The sequence below is a fragment of the Babylonia areolata genome, chromosome 11 (genome assembly GCF_041734735.1).
Source record: "Babylonia areolata isolate BAREFJ2019XMU chromosome 11, ASM4173473v1, whole genome shotgun sequence".
Lineage (NCBI taxonomy): Eukaryota > Metazoa > Mollusca > Gastropoda > Neogastropoda > Buccinidae > Babylonia > Babylonia areolata.
In genome coordinates, this window is record NC_134886.1 from 43,194,749 (window position 1) to 43,219,748 (window position 25,000).

Below are 25,000 nucleotides of genomic sequence, written 5' to 3' on the forward strand. Positions count from 1 at the left end.
AGACACAGACATAGACAGACCACAGAGAGACATAGACAGACCACAGAGAGACACAGACATAGACAGACCACAGAGAGACACAGACATAGACAGACCACAGACATAGACAGACCACAGAGAGACACAGACATAGACAGACCACAGAGAGACACAGACAGACCACAGAGAGACATAGACAGACCACAGAGAGACACAGACACAGACAGACCACAGAGAGACATAGACAGACCACAGAGAGACACAGACATAGACAGACCACAGAGAGACACAGACACAGACAGACCACAGAGAGACACAGACACAGACAGACCACAGAGAGACATAGACAGACCACAGAGAGACACAGACACAGACAGACCACAGAGAGACATAGACAGACCACAGAGAGACACAGACAGACCACAGAGAGACACAGACACAGACAGACCACAGAGAGACATAGACAGACCACAGAGAGACATAGACAGACCACAGAGAGACATAGACAGACCACAGGCAGACACAGACCACAGACATAGAAAGACCACAGGCAGACACAGACAGACCACATACAGATTGACAGACAGACAGACACGGAGAGAAACATACAGACAGACACCACAGACAGACACAAACATACTACAGTCTGGGTCACAGACAGACAGACACACAGACAGACCACAGACATACAGAACACAGACACACAAACAAATCACACACACACACACACACACACACACAAGACGCGAACACCGACCACAGACAAACAACACTCACACACAGACTCAGACAGGCCACAGACACACACACACACACACACACACACACACACACACACACACACACACACACAGAGGACACAGATACATACAGACAGGCCACAGACACAGACACATACAGACAGGCCACAGACACAGACACATACAGATAGGCCATAGACACACACATACACAGACAGGCCACAGACACAGACAGGCCACAGACACAGACGCACACAGACAGGTCACAGACACAGACACACACAGACAGGCCACAGACACACACAGACAGGCCACAGACACAGACGCACACAGACAGGCCACAGACACAGACACAGACACACACACACACACACACACACACACACACAGACAGGCCACAGACACAGACACACACAGACAGGCCACAGACACACACAGACAGGCCACAGACACAGACGCACACAGACAGGCCACAGACACAGACAGATACGGGTGGGGAACATGGGATTGACAGGTCAGACACTGTTCATCTCCACACGATTAGCGCTTCCCGCGGGGGCTCAGTGGTTGGGGTGTCAGACCATGCATACCAGAGGTTGTTGGTTCAGTGTCACGGTGTGTCACTCACCCCAGCAGTCCAGAGGTCCAGGCCTTCGTGTCAGTGCACCACCCGCTGTTGTCAGTTTGCTTCGAGGGCATGGAGTGGTCGTAGGTTCAAACTTCATCTTAACCTGAATTGATGTCGATTTTTTTTCGGAGTTGAGTGTGCTGAATTGCTTATATATATATATATATATATATATATATATATATATATATATATATATATATATATATATATATATATGTGTGTGTGTGTGTGTGTGTGTGTGTGTGTGTGTGTGTGTATGTGTGTGTGTGTGTGTGTGTGTGTGTGTGTGTGTGTGTGTGTGTGTGTCCCATGTCTTGAATTCGTTTGCCAGTAAGTACAATAGTGGAAGAGACAGACAGACAGACAGACAGACAAAGGGGTGGAACCTTGTTCACGTCCGGAGATTTTTTTTTTTTTTTAAGCAACCCCACCATCCGATCTTCGTAGTTTCAGGCCGGCTGTCTCTGAAAGACCTACGAGTTCTTACCAAATCAAAGAGGTAAGTCACAGCCCCTTTCTGACGTCACGGAGACACAGTTAACATCCCCCCCCCCCCCCCCCCCTTACCCAGCCGGTTGCCAGCCGATGTTTGCGCTCCGGCGCTGACTTTAATCTGTGGGCAAACATGAGAGCAGGGACTGAAAGACCGCAGGAAGGGTTAGTCCACAGCTTGACTTAAACTGGGGTAGGAGGAGTAGAGGAGAAAGGGGTGGAAGAAACAGGGAGTAGCGTAGCTGGGTACCTACCTTAGTACCCGCTGTAAAGGACACGACCCGTCCAAGGTTAAGAGGGGCAACATCTATTATATGGCAAGCATGGTCAGAGACTGCAGTGGGAGCTCAAGACTTCGAATAATTGATTTAGTAATCGTCTCCTGACATGAATATTCAGTCATTTTCAAATATGAATGATTAATCAACTTTAAAACTTATAAAACACAATGATTAATCAACTTCAAAACTTACTGGACACCCTCCCCCCACTCCCCCCCTCCTCACACACACAGCCTTCCTTCACAGAAGTCGACCAGAAATGAAATAAAGCAGGTCAGGTTTTTGTTGTTGTTTTTTTCAATCCACACCAAGAGACATTGCCGAAAACAACAGCCACAGCAACAGCAGCATCAACAGCATCAACAGCATCAACAATAACAACACCAACAACAAACAACAGCAACGACGATAACAATAACACTACCAACAAAAAACAACAAGAAGAAGAATATTGCCCAAGTTCAGGTTCCATCTCGCAATCTTTCCTTCAACGTAGATCGAGCTTTCAGCTGCCAAGATCAACCCAGAACCACTGTGTGTGCATTAATCAATCTTCCTCACAGCTGTCAGCGACAGTAGGTTTAAATACCTTCGTCATTTACCGATTTCCTCCAGTCAGCTGTCATTCTCGTTCGATGCCACAGATCCACCCTGACAAAATGACCTGCCGCACAGAATCCCAGTTGCTTGCACAAGTACTCGCTGAACAGTCCAAATTTTGGACTCCGTCTGTTTAAAAAAAAAAAAGAAAAAAAAGGGGCGTGTGTGGTAACCAACGACAGACTCATCGAAACTAATGGAGGATTCATACAGGTTTTAAAGAAAATGTTTTAAAATGTGAAAAAGAATCACTTGCCATTTTAAAGCCAATGAAAAATTACCCAAGTTCTAAAAAGATTTTTAAAAACTTCATCGTCTGTGCTGAAAGAAACAACAAAAAAGAATCAGCAGTTCCGTATTTTATTAATTAATCAAGCACAGCAGCGAAATGCACCGCCTGAACTTCAGTTTGAAGGGAAATGATGCTGATACAAAATACTGACGATCCCAGGAGGGTCTTTCCGACCGAAGTTATGTGTTGCAGACGACGTTTCATGAGGCACAGGCCGAACTCACTCCAAAATTACTGTACTTTCATCCGGGTTCCCGACAACGTTAGTCGTACATTTTTTCTGCCTTTGAGGTTTTGATTAAAGTTTTGTGATTAAAAACCTGTATGAACCTTGTTATAAATACCACCCCACCACACCTCGCAGCCCCCTCCACCCCCACATACTTTCACGATATACAGAGGATCCGGATCACTCGCTGGTTGGTATCTGGCGGCACGCTAATTACTCAGCATGGTGATAATGAAGATATGGGTACTTTATGACTGCACACACACACACACACACACACACACACACACACACATATATATATATATATATATATATATATATATATATATATATATATATATATCGCTTATCCTCGGTGAGAGCAGTCTCTGACCGCAACAGACTGCCTTCCTGGGCAGAGCCAACGACTGAGAGTTAGCTGCCTTTGGACGCTCGTCATTCGTTTCCTGTGTTAATCAGTCAGGTTTCCGTCACGCACACAGACACACTCACACAGATATGAATACCTTTTTACCTGTATGACCGTTTGTTTATTACCCCGCCACACAGTCAGCCATACTCCTTTTCTTTTTGGGGGGTGGGGGGGGGTGCATGCTGGGTACATTCTTGTTTTTATAACCCGCCGAACGCTGACATGAAGCACGGCCATCAAGCTAGGTATTACATCTTTTACATGCGGAAACAAACAGAAGAGGTTCAGACACTAGCAGGTATGCACATTTGTTGACCTGGGAGATCGGAACATCTGCACCTCTAACCCAGCAGGTGCACGGGAAACCGGGTCTCGAACCTATGAGAAACTCGGGTAAGAATCCAACGCTTTTAACCACTCGACCACCGCGCCATGGTGAAGGGGAGACAGGAGATATGCGGGGATCGGGATTTGAGGGATGGGGGTGTGGGGGTGGGGGTTGACCGGGTTAGTAACCAAGTGTCTTTGATACAGTCAGGTCCGCGTGTTGACTGATGATACGCTGTCTGGAGAACATAGTGGGTTGGGGAGGAAGGAAAGAGGGGTGAGTAGGGGTGGGGGATTGAAGACGTGGAGGGATAGGGTTGTAAGGAGGAGACAGGGGGTTGGGGGGTGGGTGGGGGGGGAGCTTGTATTGGTGTGCGTCTGTCTGGGGTGGAAGAGAATTTTAGATAGTCGTGTCCGTCCGACCATGACCATCAGAACAGCAGCGGAGGCAACTGGTATCCCGTTTAAATCTGGGCCAGAAATTTGATTCTAGTGGAGAGTGTCTCGCTCAAATTACACACCCACTCTCTCGGCCAAGAGGGCTTTAGGGCAGTCAGCGTTGGGACGGTCCCCAAAGGCCAACTATCCGCCAAGGCTGCAGCACCAAGAGCCAAAGCAATCTTAACATCTAGTCATGATCCTTTACTTGTGACCAAGTGGAGTGATGGCCTAGAGGTAACGCGTCTGCATAGGTAGCGAGAGAATCTGAGCGGGCTGGTTGGAATCACAGCTCAGCTGCCGATATTTTCTCCCCCTCCACAAGACCTTGAGTGGTGGTCTGGACGCTAGTCATTCGGATGAAACGATAAACCGAGGTCCCGTGTGCACCATGCACTTAGCGCACGTAAAAGAACCCACGGCAACAAAAGGGTTGTTCCTGGCAAAATTCTGTAGAAAAATCCACTTCGATAGGAAGAACAAATGAAACTGCACACAGGAAGAAATATATATAAAAAAAGAAGAAGAAAAAAGATGGTGCTGTATTGTAGCGACGCGCTCTCCCTGGGGAGAGCAGCTCGAATTTCACACAGAGAAATCTGTTGTGATAAAAAGAAATACAAATACAAAATACAAATACCAAGTGACCGGTAAGTTATTTCCCATTGCAGCGGGGGGTAACCGTTGGTCAGTCAGCTCTCACCTTGCTGTCGGCCCAGCTGTAAGCTTGTGTCAGTCACTGACACAGTCAGGTCGCAGACAGAACCACCGGTGGAAGAGGACACAACAGGTGATGAGGAGACAGAGGGGAGGAGTTTTTGATAAGTTTGAACTGGTGTGTGTCTGGAGTGGGAAATCACAGGTTACTGTAGGAGTGGTGTCTTTGGGAGGAGATGTAGGTGTGTCTGAAGTGGAAGAAAACAGGGTCATTAAGTAAGTAAATGATGATGGCCCTACGTTTATATAGTGGTTTTTTTTTCTTTCTTGTTAATGGAACTATTGTAATTGTAAAGCGCTTGGAGCACAATTTTTTTGATCAGGCGCAATGTAAATAAACTGATGATGATGATGATGATGATGATGATCCTAAAGGTTTATTGACGATAGTGATGCCAAATTTTGGCCGAAAGATATTCCTTCAACATTAGGAATGTTCCTTGGATAGGCTGACAGACAGACACAGACAGACAACTAAGTGAAAGAACTATTCCCCGCCCCCCTCGCCCCTGTCCCTCCATTAATCCCTGTGGACCGTCAGCCTTCCATTATCATTCCAGCACACCTGCTCGGCGGTTCATCAACCTCCTTCCATCTCTTGGTCCTTGCCCTCCTTCCACCCTCCCCATCTCTCGCCTTCCCCCTCTCTCTGCTGCCTCTCTCTCTCTCCTTCTGCCCCACTCCCTCTCACCACCCAAATCTTCCCCCACCCCCTGCTGGTGAGCAGTAATTTGGAGTTAAGTACAGCGCGATAGGCCTGTTATTTGGATGTTTTCTTTTTGTAATAAAAAAAAAGCACACACAGGACAAAGACACCCACACTCACACGCACCCACAAGCGCGCGCACGCACGCACACACACGCGTGCGCGCGCGTACATACACACACACACGCACACACACACACACACACACACACACACACACACACACACACACACACAGCATACTTGTGCACAAGCACACATACACATACGTACTTTTTTAAAAAAATTTTTACACTAATATTCACATGCATTCCCTTTCCTTTATACACTACTTTACTCCTTTCCGTCTAAAAACACTTATAGTTAATAGACGTTAAACTGAAGAAAACATACGCACTTTGAAAATGAAGCAATCGTTGGTATGATCTTTTATTTCTATCTGTCTTTCTGGTCATCAGTGTGCGCGCGCGTATGTGAAAGTGTGTTTTATACTTATTAATTTGTCTGTGCGTATGTGCTTGCGTATGAGTGTGTATGTGCGTATGTTTGTTGGTGTGTACGAGGGTGGTTGTTTTGAGTGAGTACGCGCGCGCGCGTGTATGCGTGTTTGTGTGTGTGTGTGTGTGGTTGGTTGGTTTGTGTGTGTATGTGCGTTCGTTCGTGCGTGCATGCATGCATGCGTGTGAATAAAAGCGGAGCTGGACATTCCTTTTTTCCTGTTCCTATTTGTGAATTCCTTTCCCCCAGTCGTCTTCAGTGGCTGACTTACACTCCACTGGTGGAGCCAGCGGTGAGTGCAGTGAATCCAGTCTGTACTGAGTGAGTGGACAACACCAAGGTGGTCTGCCCTTAAAGCCCCCCACCCCCCGCCCCATCTACTCTCTTTGTTTGGTGAAGAGAAGTGAGTGGAAAGAAATGGAAAGGTGGGGTTGGGGGAGAAAGGAAGGAAGGAGGGATGGTGATGGAGGGAGGTAAGGAGGCATTGACATCTTCACAGTCAGGGGAGGTAAGGTAAGGTAAGGCGAGGTAAAGGGAGGGGACCCGTTTTAACACTTTGGCAGTCCAGTCGCTCAACTTGTTCAACTTGTTGTTACACACACGGTGTCTCTTTCATCTCCGAAAACATTGACGGTGCATTGCGAACTAGAGGAGGAAGGGGAGGGAGAGAGAGAGAGAGAGAGTGTGTGTGTGTGTGTGTGTGTGTGTGTGTGTGTGTGAGGGAGAGGGAGAGAGAGAGAGAGAGAGACAGACTGAGAGAGAGAGAGAGAGAGAGAGAGTGTGTGTGTGTGTGTTTGTATGTGTGTGTGTATATGTGAGATAGAGGGAGGGAGAGAGGGGGAGAGTGTGTGTGTGTGTGTGTGTGTGTGTGTGTGTGTGTGTGTGAGAGACAGACAGACAGACAGACAGACAGAGAGAGAGTATGTGTGTGTGTGTTTGTATGTGTGTGTGTGTTTGTATGTGTGTGTGTATATGTGAGGGAGAGGGAGGGAGAGAGAGGGAGAGAGAGTGTGTGTGTGAGTGAGAGAGAGAGAGACAGACAGAGAGAGAGAGTGTGTGTGTGTATGTGTTTGTATGTGTGTGTGTGTGTGTGTGAGGGAGAGGGAGGGAGAGAGAGTGTGTGTGTGAGTGAGAGAGAGAGAGAGAGAGAGAGAGACAGACAGACAGACAGGCAGAGAGAGAGAGAGCGGGGTGCTTCCAGCCCCCCCCCGACCCCCCACCTCTCGCTTTTCTTGACAGAAAATGAAAAGTATGAACATGGTTATTTAGATTTTTGATTATTCGTCACATCCTTCGTCAGACACTGACTGTTCCGTTGAGGAAAATTAGTGTCGTAGACACACACACTCACTGTCATGCACGCATGCGCGTACGTACGCTCGCACACACACACACACACACACACACACACACACACACACACAGTCTCTCTCTGTCTCTCCCTCTCTCTGTCTCTCTCTCTGTGTCTCTGTCTATTTATCTTCTGTAAATTATATTACATGTCTGAAAAAAACAAAACCGTTATGATTAATAATAATACAGACCTGCTGCTGCTCCTCTTCCTCCTCTCCTCCTCCTCCTCTTCCTCCTCCTGCTGCTACTACTACTACCGCTACAGTATGAATAATCATGTCCTTTATAATTGCCCTTCCAATGTATGTCAAGGGTATGGAACATTAACACCCCTTCTTTTGTATTGTATTGTATTGTATTGTATTTCTCTTTTTATCACAACAGATTTCTCTGTGTGAAATTCGGGCTGCTCTCCCCAGGGAGAGTGCGTCGCTACACTACAGCGCCACCCTTCTTTTTGGTATTTTTTCATGCGTACAGTTTTTTTTGTTTGTTTTTTTTGCTATCGAAGTGGATTTTTCTCCTTTTTTCTTTGTTTTTGTTTTTTTTGTTTTTTAAGGTGACGTGCTAGCAAATCATGTCAAAAATATTCATTGACAACAATCCAGGCAACCCGATTCACACGTCCCGTCACACCGCACCGTGACGTCACTGTCATTCACAATACAGGCGAGGGAAGAGGGAGGGGAGGAGGGGATGGGGGGGGGGGGAGAGAAGGAAAGGGGAGGGGGTATGGCAGGGAGAGAGAAGTGAGAGAAAGGGCTGGAGAGAAAGAGAGCGAGAAATAGATATAGGAGGATGGTGAGACTGAGAAGTGAGAGAGGGTGGGAGAGAGAGGGGGGGAGAAGAGAGAGAGAGGGGGGGAGAGAAGGAAAGGGGAGGGGGTATGGGAGGGAGAGAGAAGTGAGAGAAAGGGCTGGAGAGAAAGAGAGCGAGAAATAGATATAGGAGGATGGTGAGACTGAGAAGTGAGAGAGGGTGGGAGAGAGAGGGGGAGAAGATGAAGAGAGAGAGAGAGATAGGGGGGGTGAGGGAGAGTGGACAGAGGGTGGGAGAAAGGGAGAGAGGGAGATAGAGAGGGGGGGAGAGAGGGAAAGAGATGGGGAGGGAGGGAAAGGAGAGAGAGGGGGTGGAGGGAAGGAGGAAGGGAGATAAAGAGGTTAAGGGTGGGTGATAGAGAGAGAGGAGAGAGAGAGAGAGACAGACAGACAGACAGACAGACAGAGACAGAGAATGAGGAGAGAGGGGAGGGGGTGGGGAGTGGGAGGACGAAGGAAGAGAAAGAAAGTGATTTCAATTTCACTTTCTTCAAGGAGGCGTCAATCAATACACTGCACCACAACTGCTAGATACCTGACAGCAGCATAACCCACCGTGCTTAGTCAGGCCTTGAGTGCATGCTTATAATATTTTGTGTACCTGTCAGAGTGGAGTTCTTTTTTTTTTTTCACGTCATTTTGTCCGAGGACAACGCAACGCTTTTGTTGCCATGGGTTCTTTTTCAGTGCGCCAAGTGCGTGCTGCATACAGGAGACCTCGGTTTATCGTCTCATCCGAAAGACCAGACGCTCAGTTTGATTTTCCAGTCAAACTTGGGAGAAAGGGCGAGAGCGGGATTAGAACCCACACCCTCCCGGACTCTCTGTGTTAGCAGAGGTCTGAGCGTCTCAACCATTCTGCCACCTTCCTCTCTCTCTGCGGAGAGAAAGGGAGGGGAATGAGGGGGGAGGGGAGTGGGTGATAATTCCAACCGCTCATCTTTCCAAAACGGTTAGCGATAGTTATTGAAGTGGCTGTTGCAGCCGTTTGAATTGATCGTGGGTTTGTTTGTTTTTTCAGCTCTGATGGAGAGAGAGAGAGAGAGAGGGAGGGTAGAAGAGGAAAGGGAGAGAGAAATTAAGAGATACAAAAGAAACAGAGAGTTTGTGTTCTATTATTCTTCACAAAACCACAGACAGGAAAGAGAAAATATTTTTCATTTCAACAGGGGAACTTTTTGTGCAGCCGGATACTCTTTATCCATTGATTCGTGGAACAATGAGCCACAATTGTCCACACAGGGCTGCTCTGTCCGCGTCAAGCAGATAGATAGGTGGGATGGGGGGTGGGGTTGGAGGGATGGCGGGGGGGGGGGGGGGTGTTGTATTGGGGAGAGGGATGTTCAGGCTGACTGATTAGAGGTAAGGGGGTTGCGGTGTGGTGGTGGTAGTGGTGATGGTGGTGGTGGTGCCAGAGTGACACGGAGGCTGATAAACAACCCATCTCTAACACGCGATGTGCTCACTGAGATAAGTGGTATAAGTAGTGCAGGTCAGTGGGTGGGTGGATGTGCCTCCTTCTCTCCACTCTGACACCGGAGTATCTTTCTTGTTCTGTCTTCTTCTTCTTCTCCTCCTCCTCCTCCTTCTCTTCTCCTCCTCCTCCTTCTTCTCTTCTTCTTCTTCTTCTTCTTCTCATCCTCCTCTTCTTCTCCTCCTCCTCCTTCTTCTTCTTCATCTTCTCCTCCGCCTTTTCTTCTTCTTCTCCTCCTTTTTCTTCTTCTTCTCCTTCCTCCTCCTCCTCCTCCTACTCCTTCTCAACCATTCTGTCGCCTTGAACATGGAGGGCATTAATGTTGCAGGGATAATCTGCCTGCCTCCTAAGAGAGGATCACAAGTCTAAGTGGGTTAGGGGGAAAACAGGAGAACAAGAAGACATCTTGCTTGTAGCAATGTTCAGAGGGTGTAGTTCTGTGCTGTGTGGTCCCAGGGACGATGTCATCCCGATTTGCCATGTACTGCCAGTTCGCTTATCACAAAAGTGGTGATTTCCATTCGCTTATTATTCCCAGTTCCCAGTTCGCCTATTGATACGCTCAGTTGAACTTGCTCTCTCTCTCTCTCTCTCTCTCTCTCTCTCTCTCTCTCTCTCTCTCTCTCTGTGAGTTTAGAAAACAAGAGATAGGGAGGTGTGGAGATATGGACAGAGAAACAGACAGACGGACAGACAGACACAGAGAGAGAGAGAGGCTGAACGGGAACGACGTGCAGTGCAGTCGGCGAAACAAACAGGACTCGAAAACTCTCCCAAGACGCCATCGCGCCACGTAACGTCATGCCGCGATCAAAGGATAGGCGAAAGGGGAAGTGAATAGGCGAACCGGACCTTCTCCCAGCAGAACTGAGACTGACATCAGAAGGATCAGATGGAATCATCATTGCCAACCCAGCCTGTACTGCCAACAAGCCTATGGCCCCGTTGAAACGCTAAGCACATGAATGAGGTCGCCCCTTAGATAGTCGGATGTTTGGATTACGTGGCTGACGCCACAGAAGAGATAAGCAGGGTCTGCCAGGGGGGGGGGGGGTGGTGGAGGCTGGGAGGGGGAGCGGGGGGCGGGGGGGGGGGAGCGAGTGGGGATGGGTTGCATAAAGCTTGATAGATGAATGGGGGGTGGTGGTGGTGGTGGTGGTGGGTGGGAGGTGATAATGATAAAGTTAGAAAGCTGAGTTGGTATAAAGTTTGTAGCACATTACCTGTAGTGTGTGTGTTGGTGGAACTGGTGCAACGCGTTGCTTACTTTGAAAGCAGCAGCACTCACACCTGAGCACACACACTTGTAATAACACAAACACACACACACACACACACACACACACACACACACACACACACACACACACTCATGCATGTTTTCTACACACGCGCTGGAAAACGCACACAAAGCACACGAAGAAACAATCAAGGAAGCAGCCAACACACATCAGCGTGTCGCAGAGCTGAATGAAGGAAGAGACAGTGACCGTAATATGACGGGCGCAACAACTGAATGGTTAAAGCGTTGGACTTCAATCTGAGGGTCCCGGGTTCGAATCTCGGTGACGGCGCATGGTGGGTAAAGGGTGGAGATTTTTCCGATCTCCCAGTTCAGCATTTGTGCAGACCTGCTAGTGCCTGAACCACCTTCGTGTGTATACGCCACTGAGCTGAATGGGTACTGTTAGCTCGATGGTATACGCACGCAGAAGATCAAATACGCACTTTAAAGATCCTGTAACACATGTCAGTGTTCGGTGGGTTATGGAAACAAGAACATACTCAGCATGCACACCCTCGAAAACGGACTATGGCTGCCTATATGGCGGGGTAAATAAACAAAATAAAACGGTCATGAACGTAATATGTTACATGTCTGTCTGAGCATGTATGTGTACGTGCATGAAATCTGATGAATGACACAGGAAACGAATGATGAGCGCTCAGTGGCAGCCGTCAGTCGGCTCTACCCAGGTAGGCAGCCTGTTGTGCAAATGACCCCGTGTTTGTAAAGCGCTTAGAGCTTGGTCTCTGACCGAGGATAGGCGCTATATAAGTATCCATATAAATCAATCAAGTACCGGTAGGTATACTACCCATGGTTGTATCCCCTACATATCCATGAACTGCCCAAGCCATTGCAGTGCAGTGCAGGGAAAGAAGAACGTTTCTGATGGCTTCACTATGCATGGATATTGTGTAAGAGCTTCATACGTCACGCGGGCGAACATGGCGGATAGTCGGTGTGGAGGTGAGAATGGGGGAATGGGAGTTGCCTTTCAAGTGTCTGAGCTGTGTAAAAGACGTTTTTTTTTTTTTTTTAATCATTATTTTGCTCATTAGGAAGCCGGACGGAAAAGTGAAGTGTGTTTTTACCCTTCATTTCCTGTCGATGTTGTAAAATGAAGCGATGGACCATTATTGAAAACAAAGAAATACATGAGGATTGTCCACGATCGTTTTTTTGTTTTTTTTTTAAAAAGGATAAAAAGAAAAGAAAAAAAAAAAAAGGTAGCAGGTACACTTTTTCTGTGATGGTAATTAGTGATAACATTCTTAGAGCAAGGTGCAAAATGAATATTGATGAAAAGAGGGGAGATGGGGGGTTGGGGGGGGGGGGTCTGTAAATGCTTTATTGTTGTTGTTTTCATCAACATTTTGATGGTGTGTGTGTGTGTGTGTGTGCGCGCGAGCGTGTGTGTGTGTGTATGTGTGTGTGTGTGTGTGTGTTAGAGAGAGAGAGAGAGAGAGGAGAGAGAGCTTCCTCCCGTGCATTAGCGTTTAGCGGAAAGCGCCACACCAGGTGGATTCCAGCTGAATTGGCATCACTCAGAACATACCCCACCCCACCCCCACCTCCGCCCCCCTACACACACGCACACCTCCTCACCTCCCAGCATCCCTCCCTGCCCCGCCGCTTCCTCCCCCAGCAGGTCTCTTATCCCTCTCCCTCCTCCCTCCCAACCCTATCCTCTCCCCCCCCCCCTCAGCCCCCCCCCCCCCCCCCCCCACCTGAGGTCTGGTACCGTGCCAACAGGCAGGCCAAGTTCAGTTTGTGCAGTTCGCGGTATAAAGATGCTGTGGTGGTGGTGACGTGATTCTTATCGTTGTCGTGGTTGCGGGGAGAAGTTAACCAGGCGAACGACTGGCGGTGTGTGGAAAGTTTGATTTTGCTGACATGGAAGCTGGCGGGAAGCAGCCAGGGAGAAAATTCTTTCTGTGTCTGTGTGTGTGTGTGTGGGGGGGGAGTTCCTCTCTCTCTCCCTCCCTCTTTCTCTCTCTCTCCTCTCTTTCTCTATCCCTCCCTCCATCTCTTCTCGCACTTCCTTCCCCTCTCTCTCTCTCTCTTTCCCTCCCTCATACACACAGACATACACACACGCATGCACACACACACACACTCTCTCTCCCTCCCGCCTCCCACCTCCACCCCCTCCCCCTACACGCGCACTTACACAAACACAGACAGACACACACACACACACACACACACACACACACACGTAATAATATCTTAACTAAGTGCCGCCAGAACAGGGAGTTTAAAGTTGGCTCCGGCATTTCAGTTAAAGGAGAGGGGGCCGGGCGGGGTGTGTGTGTGCTGGGGGTGGGGAGACGGGGGGATGAGGAAGAGCAATGACCAGGATGTGGAGTGGAGGAGGGAGGAGGAGGGACGGGGGTAACAGTGGAAGGTGTGGGTTATTGAGGGAGAGAAGATGGGTGGTTTGAGTGGGGGTTGGGGGGGTGGGGGGGTGGGGATGGAGTTTAGTAGGGGAGGGTGCTGCTGCCTTCTGTTGTGGTCTTCAAGACATTCCAGTCCTTCGGTCTTTTCTTTCTTTCTTTCTTTTCTTTCTTTTTTTTTCCTCGTTGAACAAGACTGCCCCCCCCCCATTCCCCCACCTCCGCCCCTTTCAGTACACTTCACACATCATGCACTCCTCTCTGGCATCATCTGCCACGCCCCCCACTATCTCTCTCTCCTTTTCTCTCTCTCTCTCCTTTTCTCTCTCTCTCTCTCTCTCCTTTTCTCTCTCTCTCTCTCCTTTTCTCTTTCTCTCTCTCTGTGCTCTCTCTGTCTCTCAGCTCTCTTTCTTGAAAAAAGAAATGAAAACAACACACACACACACACACACACACACACACACACACACACACACACACACACACACACACAAATGTATGTATATGTATGTGTGCAGACAAATAGGCCGATAGGGGATGATCTTGTATCGAAAATTGAAGCTGTGTTCCACGGTGGGGATAGAAATAGTGTTCGAAGTACAACCATTCATATTAACCGAATCGACATTTCATGATAACCAAGATAACGGAATGTCATTTTGGTTAATGACTAAACTGATTGGTATATAATTTATATTCAGTTAATGTGTAAAGCCCCCCCCCCCCTCTCTCTCTCTCTCTCTCTCTCTCACACACACACACACACACACACACACACACACACACACAGAGAGAGAGAGAGAGAGAGAGAGAACGGTTTCAGTGTTAAAATTATGTTTGGTTATAACTACCTACCTAGACGAATGGTCCACTGTATTGTTTCCAATCTGACGAACGACAAAGAACTCAACACAGATTCTGCCATTGTTTTGTTTTGTTTTTCTTTTCTATTAATCTTTTTTTCTTTAAAAAAAAACCAAATCTTTCATTACTTTTTTTTCTTTTTTTTCCTTTTTTTCTTTTTTTTAACCGAAATCATCGTCCAACCAAAAGCTTGCTGAGGAGTAATGCAGTCAACAGAACACACCACATCATGGCGTACACAGAAGATCGAAATGCACACGTTAAAGATCCCGTTATCCATATCAACAGTGTGTGGGTTATGGAGACAGAGACAGGCAGACAGGAGGTAGGGGCGGTGGGGGTGGGATGGGGGGCTTCAAAAACCAGATCAAGTATTCTCGTGACACGTCCGCCGACACGTGCAGTATTATAAACAGACACAGTGTAATTGAAACAAAACAGGCAGACAGAGTTAAAAGAGAAGGCTGCTTTTTTCATCACAGACCGACAAGACGTCCTGTGCAGCTGCTGAAAACCTGTCTACTTGCCGTGTTGTTGTCGTTCCTGTCTTAGCGTCCCATCAGTCTTGGTTTGGAAATGGCATTTCAAACACTTCCGCTGATGGAAACCACATGGGAGATAATTCTGACCTCTCTCTCTCTCTCTCTCTCTCTCTCTCTCTCTGTGCTGTGCTGCATGCTTGAGTTGTTGGGTTTTTGTTGTTGTTTGGTTTGTTTGTTTGGTTGGTTGGTTTTTTATTTTTTTTTTTATAAAGTTTTGTTTGCCATTTCTGGGTTGGTTTCCATGTGGATTTGCGCGCATGTGTGGGTTTGCTACTCTATATGTGTGTGTGTGTGTGTGTGTGTGTCTGTGCTTGTGTGTGTGTGTGTGTGTGCGTGTGTCTGTGCTTGTGTGTGTGCGTGTGTGTGTGTGTGTGTGTGTGTGTTTTAATTTCTGTGCATTGTGTTGTATTGCCCTCTATTGTTTTTGTATCCATGGACACACACACACACACGTGTTCCACGCTGGGTGCACGCGTGCATCTTGTCGCCGTGCATTAACTAAACAAGCGACAAGACTACTTCCACTGCATCATGAAAAACGGCGTGCCGTTAACTTGTACTTACTAACAAACTTACTTATTTGCACTCACTTACTTACTGCCCATCATGCTGCCCTTTGGCATGCAGAGCAACAACCAAGAACCGCCACTCTAGTTTGTTTTAGGCCAGTTTCTGAATGGCACCCCAGGTGTGCTTCAGGGTATTAATTCTGTTGACCTTGTGTTTCAGGAAAAAGACTTCGGGGTCTTGGGTACTCACACTGACGTTAATTTCAGAAGACGAAGAAGAAGAAAAAAAAGACTTCGGGATCTATAGTTCTCATACTGACGCTGGGTCTTGAGTTCTCTTACTGACGTTAATTTCAGGGGAAAAAAGACTTCGGGATCTTTAGTTCTCATACTGACGCTGGGTCTTGAGTTCTCTTACTGACGTTAATTTCAGGGGAAAAAAAGGCTTCGGGAACTTAGTTCTCATGTTGACGTTATTTTTAGGAAAAAAGACTTCGAAGTCTTGAGTTCTCTGATCCAGTTACTGACGTTAATTTCCGGAAAAAAGATTCTGGGGTCTTGAGCTTTCCTACTGACATTAATTTTTGTTTCAGGAAAAAGACTTCGGGGTCTTGAGTTCTCCTACTGACGTGAATTTTATGGGACCCCCCCCCCCCCCCCCCCCCCCCCATAAAAAAAATAAAAAAACAATTTCGGGGTCTTGAATTCCTACGCTGACGTGAATTTCAGGTAGAAAACATCTTCACATCTTCAGTGTCTTAAACTCTCTCTACTAATGTTATTGTGTTACAGGAAAAAAACTTCGGGGTCTTCAGTTCCTACGCTGACGTGAATTTCAGTAGGGGAAAAAAAATCTGCAGGATCTTAAATTCTCCTTTGAACGTTGTGTTTCAGGAAAAAGACTTCGAGTTCGAGGACACGGATGTGATCAAGGTGGTGAAGAGGGCGGCGGACGACCCCCCGGTGCTATCGGACGATGAGGATATGGTAGCGGACGAGGCGGGGTCCACCCCTGGGGAGGACTACGAGGGCAGTGGCACCATAGAGCCTGGCATCATACCCACTGTGCCTGGCTACCCGGGTGAGTATTGTATTGTACTGTATTGTATTGTATTGTATTGTATTATTTGTCACAACAGATTTCTCTGTGTGAAATTCGGGCTGCTCTCCCCAGGGAGAGTGCGTCGCTACACTGAGAGCGCCACCCTTTGAATTTTTGTTGTTGTTGTTGTTGTATTTTTTCCTTTTTTTTATCAAAGTGGATTTTTTCTACAGAATTTTGCCAGGGACAACCCTTTTTTTGCCGTGGGTTCTTTTACGCGCGCTAAGTGCATGCTGCATGCGGGACCTCGGTTTATCGTTTCATCCGAATGACTAGTGCCCAGACTACCACTCAAGGTCTAGTGGAGGGGGAGAAAATACTGGCGACTGCGCCGTGATTCGAATCAGTGAGCGCAGATTCTCTCGCTTTCCTGGTGGGACGCTGTACCTGTAGGCCATCACTCCACAGTGGAGTGGCACCATGGAGCTGGCATCATACCCAGCGTGGCTGGCTGCCCGGGTGAGTGAACTGAGTCTCACAAGAACATGACTGGGGAGTGGTGGCTGTCTCAGTTAGTGGTCACGTTTCTGCTTTGGAAGCGAGAGAATTTTGAGCGCACGGATTTCGAATCCTGCCGCACTCACCAGTGTTACTCCACCTTCATGCATCCAGACCTTGAGTGGTGGTCTGGACGCTAGTCATTCGGATGAAACGATAAACCGAGGACCTCTGTGTGTAACATGGATTTTGCGCACACGTTAAAGCTCCACGGCGACAAAAAGGTTGTCCCTGGTAAAGGAAATCCATTTGCAGGCAGGACAAAAAAAAGAGAGAGAGAAAGAAAAAAAAAAAGAAAAAAAGGTCGTGTTGTACTGTAGCGACGCACTCTCTCTATAGAGAGCAACCCGAAATTCACACAGAGAAATCTGTTGTCATACAATACAATACAGTACAATACAATGTCTAGCACCGATACTATATATATCCCTTTCCCCTTTCTCATCTTTTGTTTGTATGTGGTGGTGGTGGTGGTGGTGGCGAAAAGCCTGAAGAGTAGGTACAGGCTCTCAGATGATGGTGGTGGTGGTGGTGGCTTGGAGGGAATAGAACTGAATTGTTTATGTTGGACATATTTCAGTCTGTTTGTTTGACTGTCTATCTGTCTGTGTGTCTGTCTATCCATGGCGTGTAAGTGGTGGTGGTGGCTGAGTTGGAGGGAAGAAAAACTTGACTTGTTTATTTTGGATAGATTTCAGTCTGTTTGCTTGACTGTCTGTATCCCAGGGTGGAGGTAGTGGTGGTGGTGGTGGTGGCGGTGTTGGTGGCGGTAGTGGTGGGTGAATGACACTGAACGTGCTTGCAGTGGAGTGGGATTTCTCTGTTACACTCATCTGTATTTTTCTTTTCTTTTTCTTTTATGAAAGTAGCACCACATCTAGTGACACGCACGCACGCACGCACGCGATCGCGCTCACACACACACACACACACACACACACACATACGCGCGCGAGCACAGAGAACGTAACACACATGTAGCGATGTATACACACCAGTCACGAGGCTCCCCTAACTTGTACGGGAAGCCTCTTGTGAGGTATGCACCAGTCATACTTGGGGCACCCTGAACCAGTATAGGAAAGGTCAGGTGACATAGATACTAATCCAATTTGGAGCACCCAGGAAAGGTCAGGTGACATAGACACTTATCCAGTTTGGAGCACCCAGAACCAGTATAGGAAAGGTTAGACACTAATCCAATTCGGAGCACCCAGAACCAGTATAGGAAAGGTTAGACACTAATCAAATTTGGAGCAAGCTGAACCAGTGTAGGAAAGGTTAGACACTAATCAAATTTGGAGCAAGCTGAACCAGTGTAGGAAAGGTTAGACACTAATCAAATTTGGAGCAAGCTGAACCAGTATAGGAAAGGTTAGACACTAATCAAATTTGGAGCAAGCTGAACCATTATAGGAAAGGTTAGACACTAATCCAATTTGGAGCAACCTGAACCAGTACAGGAAAGGTTAGACACTAATCCAAAGTGGAGCAGCCTGAATCAGTACAGGAAAGGTTAGACACTAATCAAATGTGGAGCAGCCTGAATCAGTGTAGGAAAGGTTAGACACTAATCAAATCTGGAGCAACCTGAACCAGTGCAGGAAAGGTTAGACACTAATCAAATTTGGAGCCACATAAACCAATATAGGAAAGGTTAGACACTAATCAAATTTGGAGCAGCCTGAACCAGTATAGGAAAGGTTAGACACTAATCAAATTTGGAGCAGCCTGAACCATTATAGGAAAGGTTAGGCACTAATCCAATTTGGAGCAGCCTGAACCATTATAGGAAAGGTTAGACACTAATCCAAAGTGGAGCAACCTGAACCAGTACAGGAAAGGTTAGACACTAATTAAATTTGGAGCAACCTGAACCAGTGTAGGAAAGGTTAGACACTAATTAAATTTGGAGCAACCTGAACCAGTATAGGAAAGGTTAGACACTAATCAAATTTGGAGCAGCCTGAACCAGTGTAGGAAAGGTTAGACACTAATCAAATTTGGAGCAACCTGAACCAGTATAGGAAAGGTTAGACACTAATCAAATTTGGAGCAACCTGAACCAGTGTAGGAAAGGTTAGACACTAATCAAATTTGGAGCAACCTGAACCAGTGTAGGAAAGGTTAGACACTAACAAAAATTGATTTGGAGCAACCTGAACCAGTGTGGAAAAGGCCTGAAGATATATACACACCAGTTATACTTGGAACCTACCCTGAGCCAGAAGGCGCGTGGCCCATGGCGGTGGTCAAGTGGTTAGAGCGCAGGATCCTCGCCTGAGTTTCCTGAGTTCGATCCCCGTCACGCCTGGTTGGTTAAGGACTACGGGAAAATATTTTTTTGCGATCTCCTTGGTCAACACATTATTCTGTGCAGACCTGCTAGTGCTCAAACACCTTTCGTGCGTGCGTGCATGCGCGCGCGCGTGTGTGTGTGTGTGTGTGTGTGTGTGTGTGAGAAACCTGAAACGAATGACGAGCGGCCGGTAGCAGCTCCCAGTAGGCTCTGCCCAGGTATAGGCAGCCTGTTGTGTTGATGATTCCGTGTTTGTAAAGTGCTTAGAGCTTGTTCTCTGACGGGGGACAGGCGCTGTGTAAATGTCCATATGATTATCATCATATATTTTTATAGGAAAGGTCTGATGATGTACACACCGATCACATTTGCAGAACTCTGAAACAGCATAGGAAACTCCCGCTTCTGGTGATAGACACCACAGCAGAGAGACTGGAGAAACCCGGAGACTGCGTAGAAACATTCCACCATTGAGAAGATTATATTGAGATGTGTGTGTGTGCACAGATATGTATGTATGTATGTATGTATGTATATATATATATATATATATATATATATATATATATGTATGTATATGTATATATATATTTGTATGTATGTGTGTGTGGTGTGTGTGTGTAATAATAATAATAATAATAATAGTATTTGTATAGCGCTGAATCTTGTGCAGAGAGGACGTTCATTCCAAATGTGTGTGTGTGTGTGTGTGTGTGTGTGTGTGTGTGTTCGTGTGTGTGTATCACTGTATGTGTGTGTGCTCTCCACATGCACAATATATGTGTATATATGATCTGACAGTCTGGACAGACACCAGCACCTACCCACACCCACACTACGGTCTGTACAGAGAGCTCTCCTCATAAAGCACTCAGGATGTGTTCCGATAGCACGTCACGTTATCAGCTGCTGTTGGTCCTGCTGCATAGGTCACGGACGGAGGACCTGGGCCGATGGTGTCTGGAACGATGATTATAATTATCATGAGCGATTTGCTCCCCCACCTCACCTTATTGAGGCTGAAGAAGAACGTTTTCCCAGTGTTCCTTGGTGGGAAGTAGTGGGTGCTGCAGTATTGCGACGGCACGCTGTTCCCAGTTTTACAAACAAACAAACAAACAAAAACAAAAACAAAAAAAAAAAAAAAAGGAAAAAGAGAAAATGTCCGAATTTTATACAGGGTCGTCGGGTATGACGATATAGTATGCAGTATAATACAACACAGTAATGTGCAGTTTAATACAATATAGTACAATGCAATACAGCGTAGTACTGTATAGGGTACAGCACAACACGACTCAGCACAGCACATCGGATCGCAGCACGGCACAGCACAACACAGCACAGCGCAGCAGAGCACAACACAACGCAACACAGCACAGCACAACTCGACTCGACACAACACAACACAGCACGGCACAGCAAAGCACAGCTCAACACAGCACAGCAACACAACACAACACAACACAATCTAACCCAACCCAACCCAGCAACAACGCAGTCTAACCCGACCAAACAGCATCATTAAAGGAACGAATTATATCTTCTTTACACGTTTCAAACTCTTCACCCGGTGTTTTTGCTCCCAATCAGCACCAGTCCGGGACTATAAGACACGAAAACTTCAACAGATCTTTAAAAAATCCATTTTCTTTTGTTGGAAAGGATCGAGTGGTTAGCAGTTATGTCATGTAAAACAGTCTCAGAACAAGTGCTGGTTTATCCACAGAATCAGGCAAGTTCTGTTTCATGCAAGGACGGTGCACAGACACTAATATCTAATTCTAGCGTCTATGGACGGTAGAATAAATGTGTAAATCTCTGCACTGCCATCTGCGATGTTACTGCACGTTTGAATTGTTTAACACAAGTATTAGTCTTCAGAATTAAGCGACAGTTTTTCGTGATTCGTTTTAAAAAGTTTCAAGCAGTTGGGGGAAGGGGACAAGGTGGAGTCTCATTGTTGTCGTGATTTTTACGAACAGTCTATTTTGGTGTCATATACTGTACCATGTCAAACTGATGCAAACAAGGCCTATCGGTTTGCTCTGCTTGGCCAAATTTCGCGCGGCTAACGGTGAAAAGACTTGCCCGGTCCGCTCTTAGCCAATCAAATGCCTCTAAAAGCTACAAGCGCTGATCGCCAAATATGGAGTATAATAAAAACTCCTTCTGTTCGCCGTAACTTTTTTCAGTGGCTCACTTATTCTCTTGGTTCAGAACGTACAGTTCAGATATTGAACTCATGTTAGGCCAACAAGTACTGTGTGTCTTGAGAGTGGATGGATGTCGTTGATAGCTCCACCATTCCGTTCGGCTTGGAGTCCAGTTGCGTGGAGTGATGGCCTAGTGGTAACGCGTCCGCCCAGGAAGCGAGAGAATCCGAGCACGATGGCTCGAATCACGGCGCAGTCGCCGGTATTTTCTCCCCCTCCACTATACCTTGTGTGATGGTCTGAACGCTAGTCATTCGGATGAGACGATAAACCGAGGTCCCGTGTGCAGCATGCACTTTGCGCACGTAAAAGAACCCACGGGAACTAAAGGATTGTCCCTGGCAAAATTCTGTAGAAAAATCTACTTTGATAGGAAAAACAAATAAAACTGCACGCAGGAAAAAAATACAAAAAAAGGGTGGCGCTCTTAGTGTAGCGACGCGCTCTCCCTGGGGAGCACAGCCCGAGTTTCAGACAGAGAAATCTGTTGTGACAAAAAAAGAGAAAAACAATACAATATCCGTACAGTATATTGTAGATGGTACAGGCACGGAGCACAAGACCTGACCAGCGTGTTGGGATCTGGATGTGGTGTGGGATCTGGATGTGGTGTGGGATCTGGATGTGGTGTGGGATCTGGATGTGGTGTGGCGCCATGGCGTGGAGTATGTGGGTTAGTCCGTACGCTTGGACGTTTCCTTCAAACTGAAACTGAAACTTTAGCTCCGATCAAAAGCCCCAACATCGCCTCCTTTAACACTCTTGACCAGTAATTGAAGAACTATACCAGCACTAGCAGTCCATTTCTCTCTACTCTATGGCTCTGCAGGCACCATTAACCAGTCTTCCGTATTGCTCAGCTGTGTGTGTGTGTGTCTCCCTCCCTCTGTGTAGTGTAGTGTAGTGTTGGAGAATGATAACGGTAACCCAGTCTGTGTCGTAACACCCAGAGGTGAGGAGGGACGACGACGACGAAACTCACCCTCTTTATGGCCGCCTCTTCACTGGCCACTTGAACCTGAAGGCTGACCACTTGAAAGATTGAGGTTGACAGTGTGACAGTTTCCATCTTTTCCTCCTTTCGCCCGTGCGGGCCTGCCTGCCTGGCTGAGGTGTGTGTGTGTGTGTGTGAAGGTGGGTACTGGGGGGTAGGGGGAATTAGTGATGAGGGGACTTTATCCATGGGCCTCGTTTCTTTCGCGATGTAAAGGCCATGCTTTATCTCACAGGGGCAGGGGGTAGTGTTCTCTCTCCGCCTCTTTTTGTTAAGACTCCCCCAAGTGCCGGCCATGGACCATGGCCTCCCAACTATGTGGAGCATCTGACAAGGTGACAGAGCTGAGACCTTTAATGGTTCTTCTTACTTAACACTTCGTCCCCCTCATCCTGGGTGGCTTTTGGACGGAGGAGGAGGCTACCTATACGCCGTTTTGTCCCTTCCACTTTGTTCGGGGTTGGAGATTGTTGAGAATGTACGTAGTAAGTAGTAAGTTATGGTAAGGAGGCTGGCTACCTACTCCGTTTTGTCCACTTCTTTGGGGTTGGAGATTGTTGTGTATGGACGCAGTAAGTTATGGTAAGGAGGAGGCTGGCTACCTACGCCGTTCTGTCCACTTTTGGGGGTTGGAGATTGTTGTGTAAGCATGTAAGTTATGGTAAGTTGGCTGGCTACCTACGCCGTTTTGTCCACTTCTGTGGGGGTGGAGATTGTTGTGTAAGTACTTAGTAAGTTGTGATAAGGAGGCTGGCTACCTACGCCGTTTTGTCCACTTCTGTGGGGGTGGAGATGCTTGTGTGTGTACGTGGTAAGGTATGATAAGGAGGAGGCTGGCTACCTATGCCGTTTGTTCAGTTGTTCGGGGTTGGAGATTGTTGTGTATGTACGTAGTAAGTTATGGTAAGGAGGCTGGCTATTCTGTTTTGTCCACTTCTTCGAAGTTGGAGATATTGTGTATGTACATAGTAAGTTATGGTAAGGAGACTGGCTACCTACGCCGTTTTGTCTACTTCTTTGGGGTTGGAGATTGTTGTGTTTGTACATAGTAAGTTATGGGAAGAAGGCTGGCTACCTACGCCGTTTTGTCTACTTGTTTGGGGATGGAGATTGTTGTGTATGTACATAGTAAGTTATGGTAAGGAGACTGGCTACCTACGCCGTTTTGTCTACTTCTTTGGGGTTGGAGATTGTTGTGTTTGTACATAGTAAGTTATGGGAAGGAGGAGGCTGGCTATGCCGTTTTGTCCACTTGTTAGAAGTTGGATAGGAGATATTGTGTATGTACGTAGTAAGCTATGGTAAGATGGAGGCTGGCTACCTACGCCGTTTTATCCACTTCTTTGGGGTTGGAGATGCTTGTGTATGTACGTGGTAAGTTATGGTAAGATGGAGGCTGGCTACCTACGCCGTTTTATCCACTTCTTTGGGGTTGGAGATGCTTGTGTATGTACGTGGTAAGTTATGGTAAGGAGGAGGCTACCTGCGCCGTTTTGTCCACTTATTCCGGGTAGGAGATTGTTGTGTATACATGTTTGTAGTAAGTTACGGTAAAGAAGGTGGAGTTTGTATTGTAGGTCTGTTGTAAGTTTAGGTAAGGTCAGTCAAGACAGCTTCAGTGTTGTGTAAATGACTCCGTGTTTGTAAAGCTCTTAGAGCTTGGTCTCGGACCGAGGATAGGTGCTGTATAAATAATCATATCAACGTCATCATCATAAAGACAGATGGGTTTTTTTTACGTGGAAGCAGTTTGCTTTCGCTGGTCCCACAGTCGGCATAAACATCCCGAAGAGAGTCTGCCGAAAACGTAAATGGTGGAACAGGGAAGGGAGAGAGAGGTTGAGAGTGGGGAGGGAGGGTCGAGTGGTGGGAAGGAACCATGTCACACGTGAAAACAGACACAATCACTCCACAAAGTACCCCGCCCTGTCCGACCTTTAGCCGACACGAACACGAGTGACTGTGGGAACTATTTTTTTTCCTTTTTTTTTTTTTTTTTTTCCAAAGATCCGTCTCCCTTCCGCTTGTTCAGGGCCCAATTTGGACGTTCACCGTTTTTAAACTGGCAGGAAAGGTTAGGGTAGTTGTGGTGGCGATTGCTCGTTGTGCTGTCCCCATAAAAGGTGAAAGTCGGTCGGTGGCAGAAAGTTCCCCCATTTGTGGAATGGTCCATGGAAAAGAAAGGAAAAAAAAAAAAAAAAAAGGTCGAATCTGGGGATGTTCGGGAAAGGAACAAATCGTACATATTATTCACACAGTTGCAGATTTTGTTGTTGTTGTTTTGTTTTGTTTTTGTTCCTTC

At 47.0% G+C, this 25,000-nt stretch overlaps 1 protein-coding gene across 12 annotated transcripts in view; it reads left to right on the forward strand.

The window, feature by feature from the left end:
- Nucleotides 1–25,000, forward strand: part of LOC143287757 (basement membrane-specific heparan sulfate proteoglycan core protein-like) — a 310,798-nt gene that overhangs the window by 34,225 nt on the left and 251,573 nt on the right. For all 12 annotated transcript variants that reach the window (XM_076596017.1, XM_076596019.1, XM_076596022.1 and 9 more), the window contains exon 2: nt 16,484–16,670. In XM_076596017.1, coding sequence (XP_076452132.1) covers nt 16,484–16,670 — 187 coding nt within the window. The remainder of the gene's footprint in view (nt 1–16,483; nt 16,671–25,000) is intronic.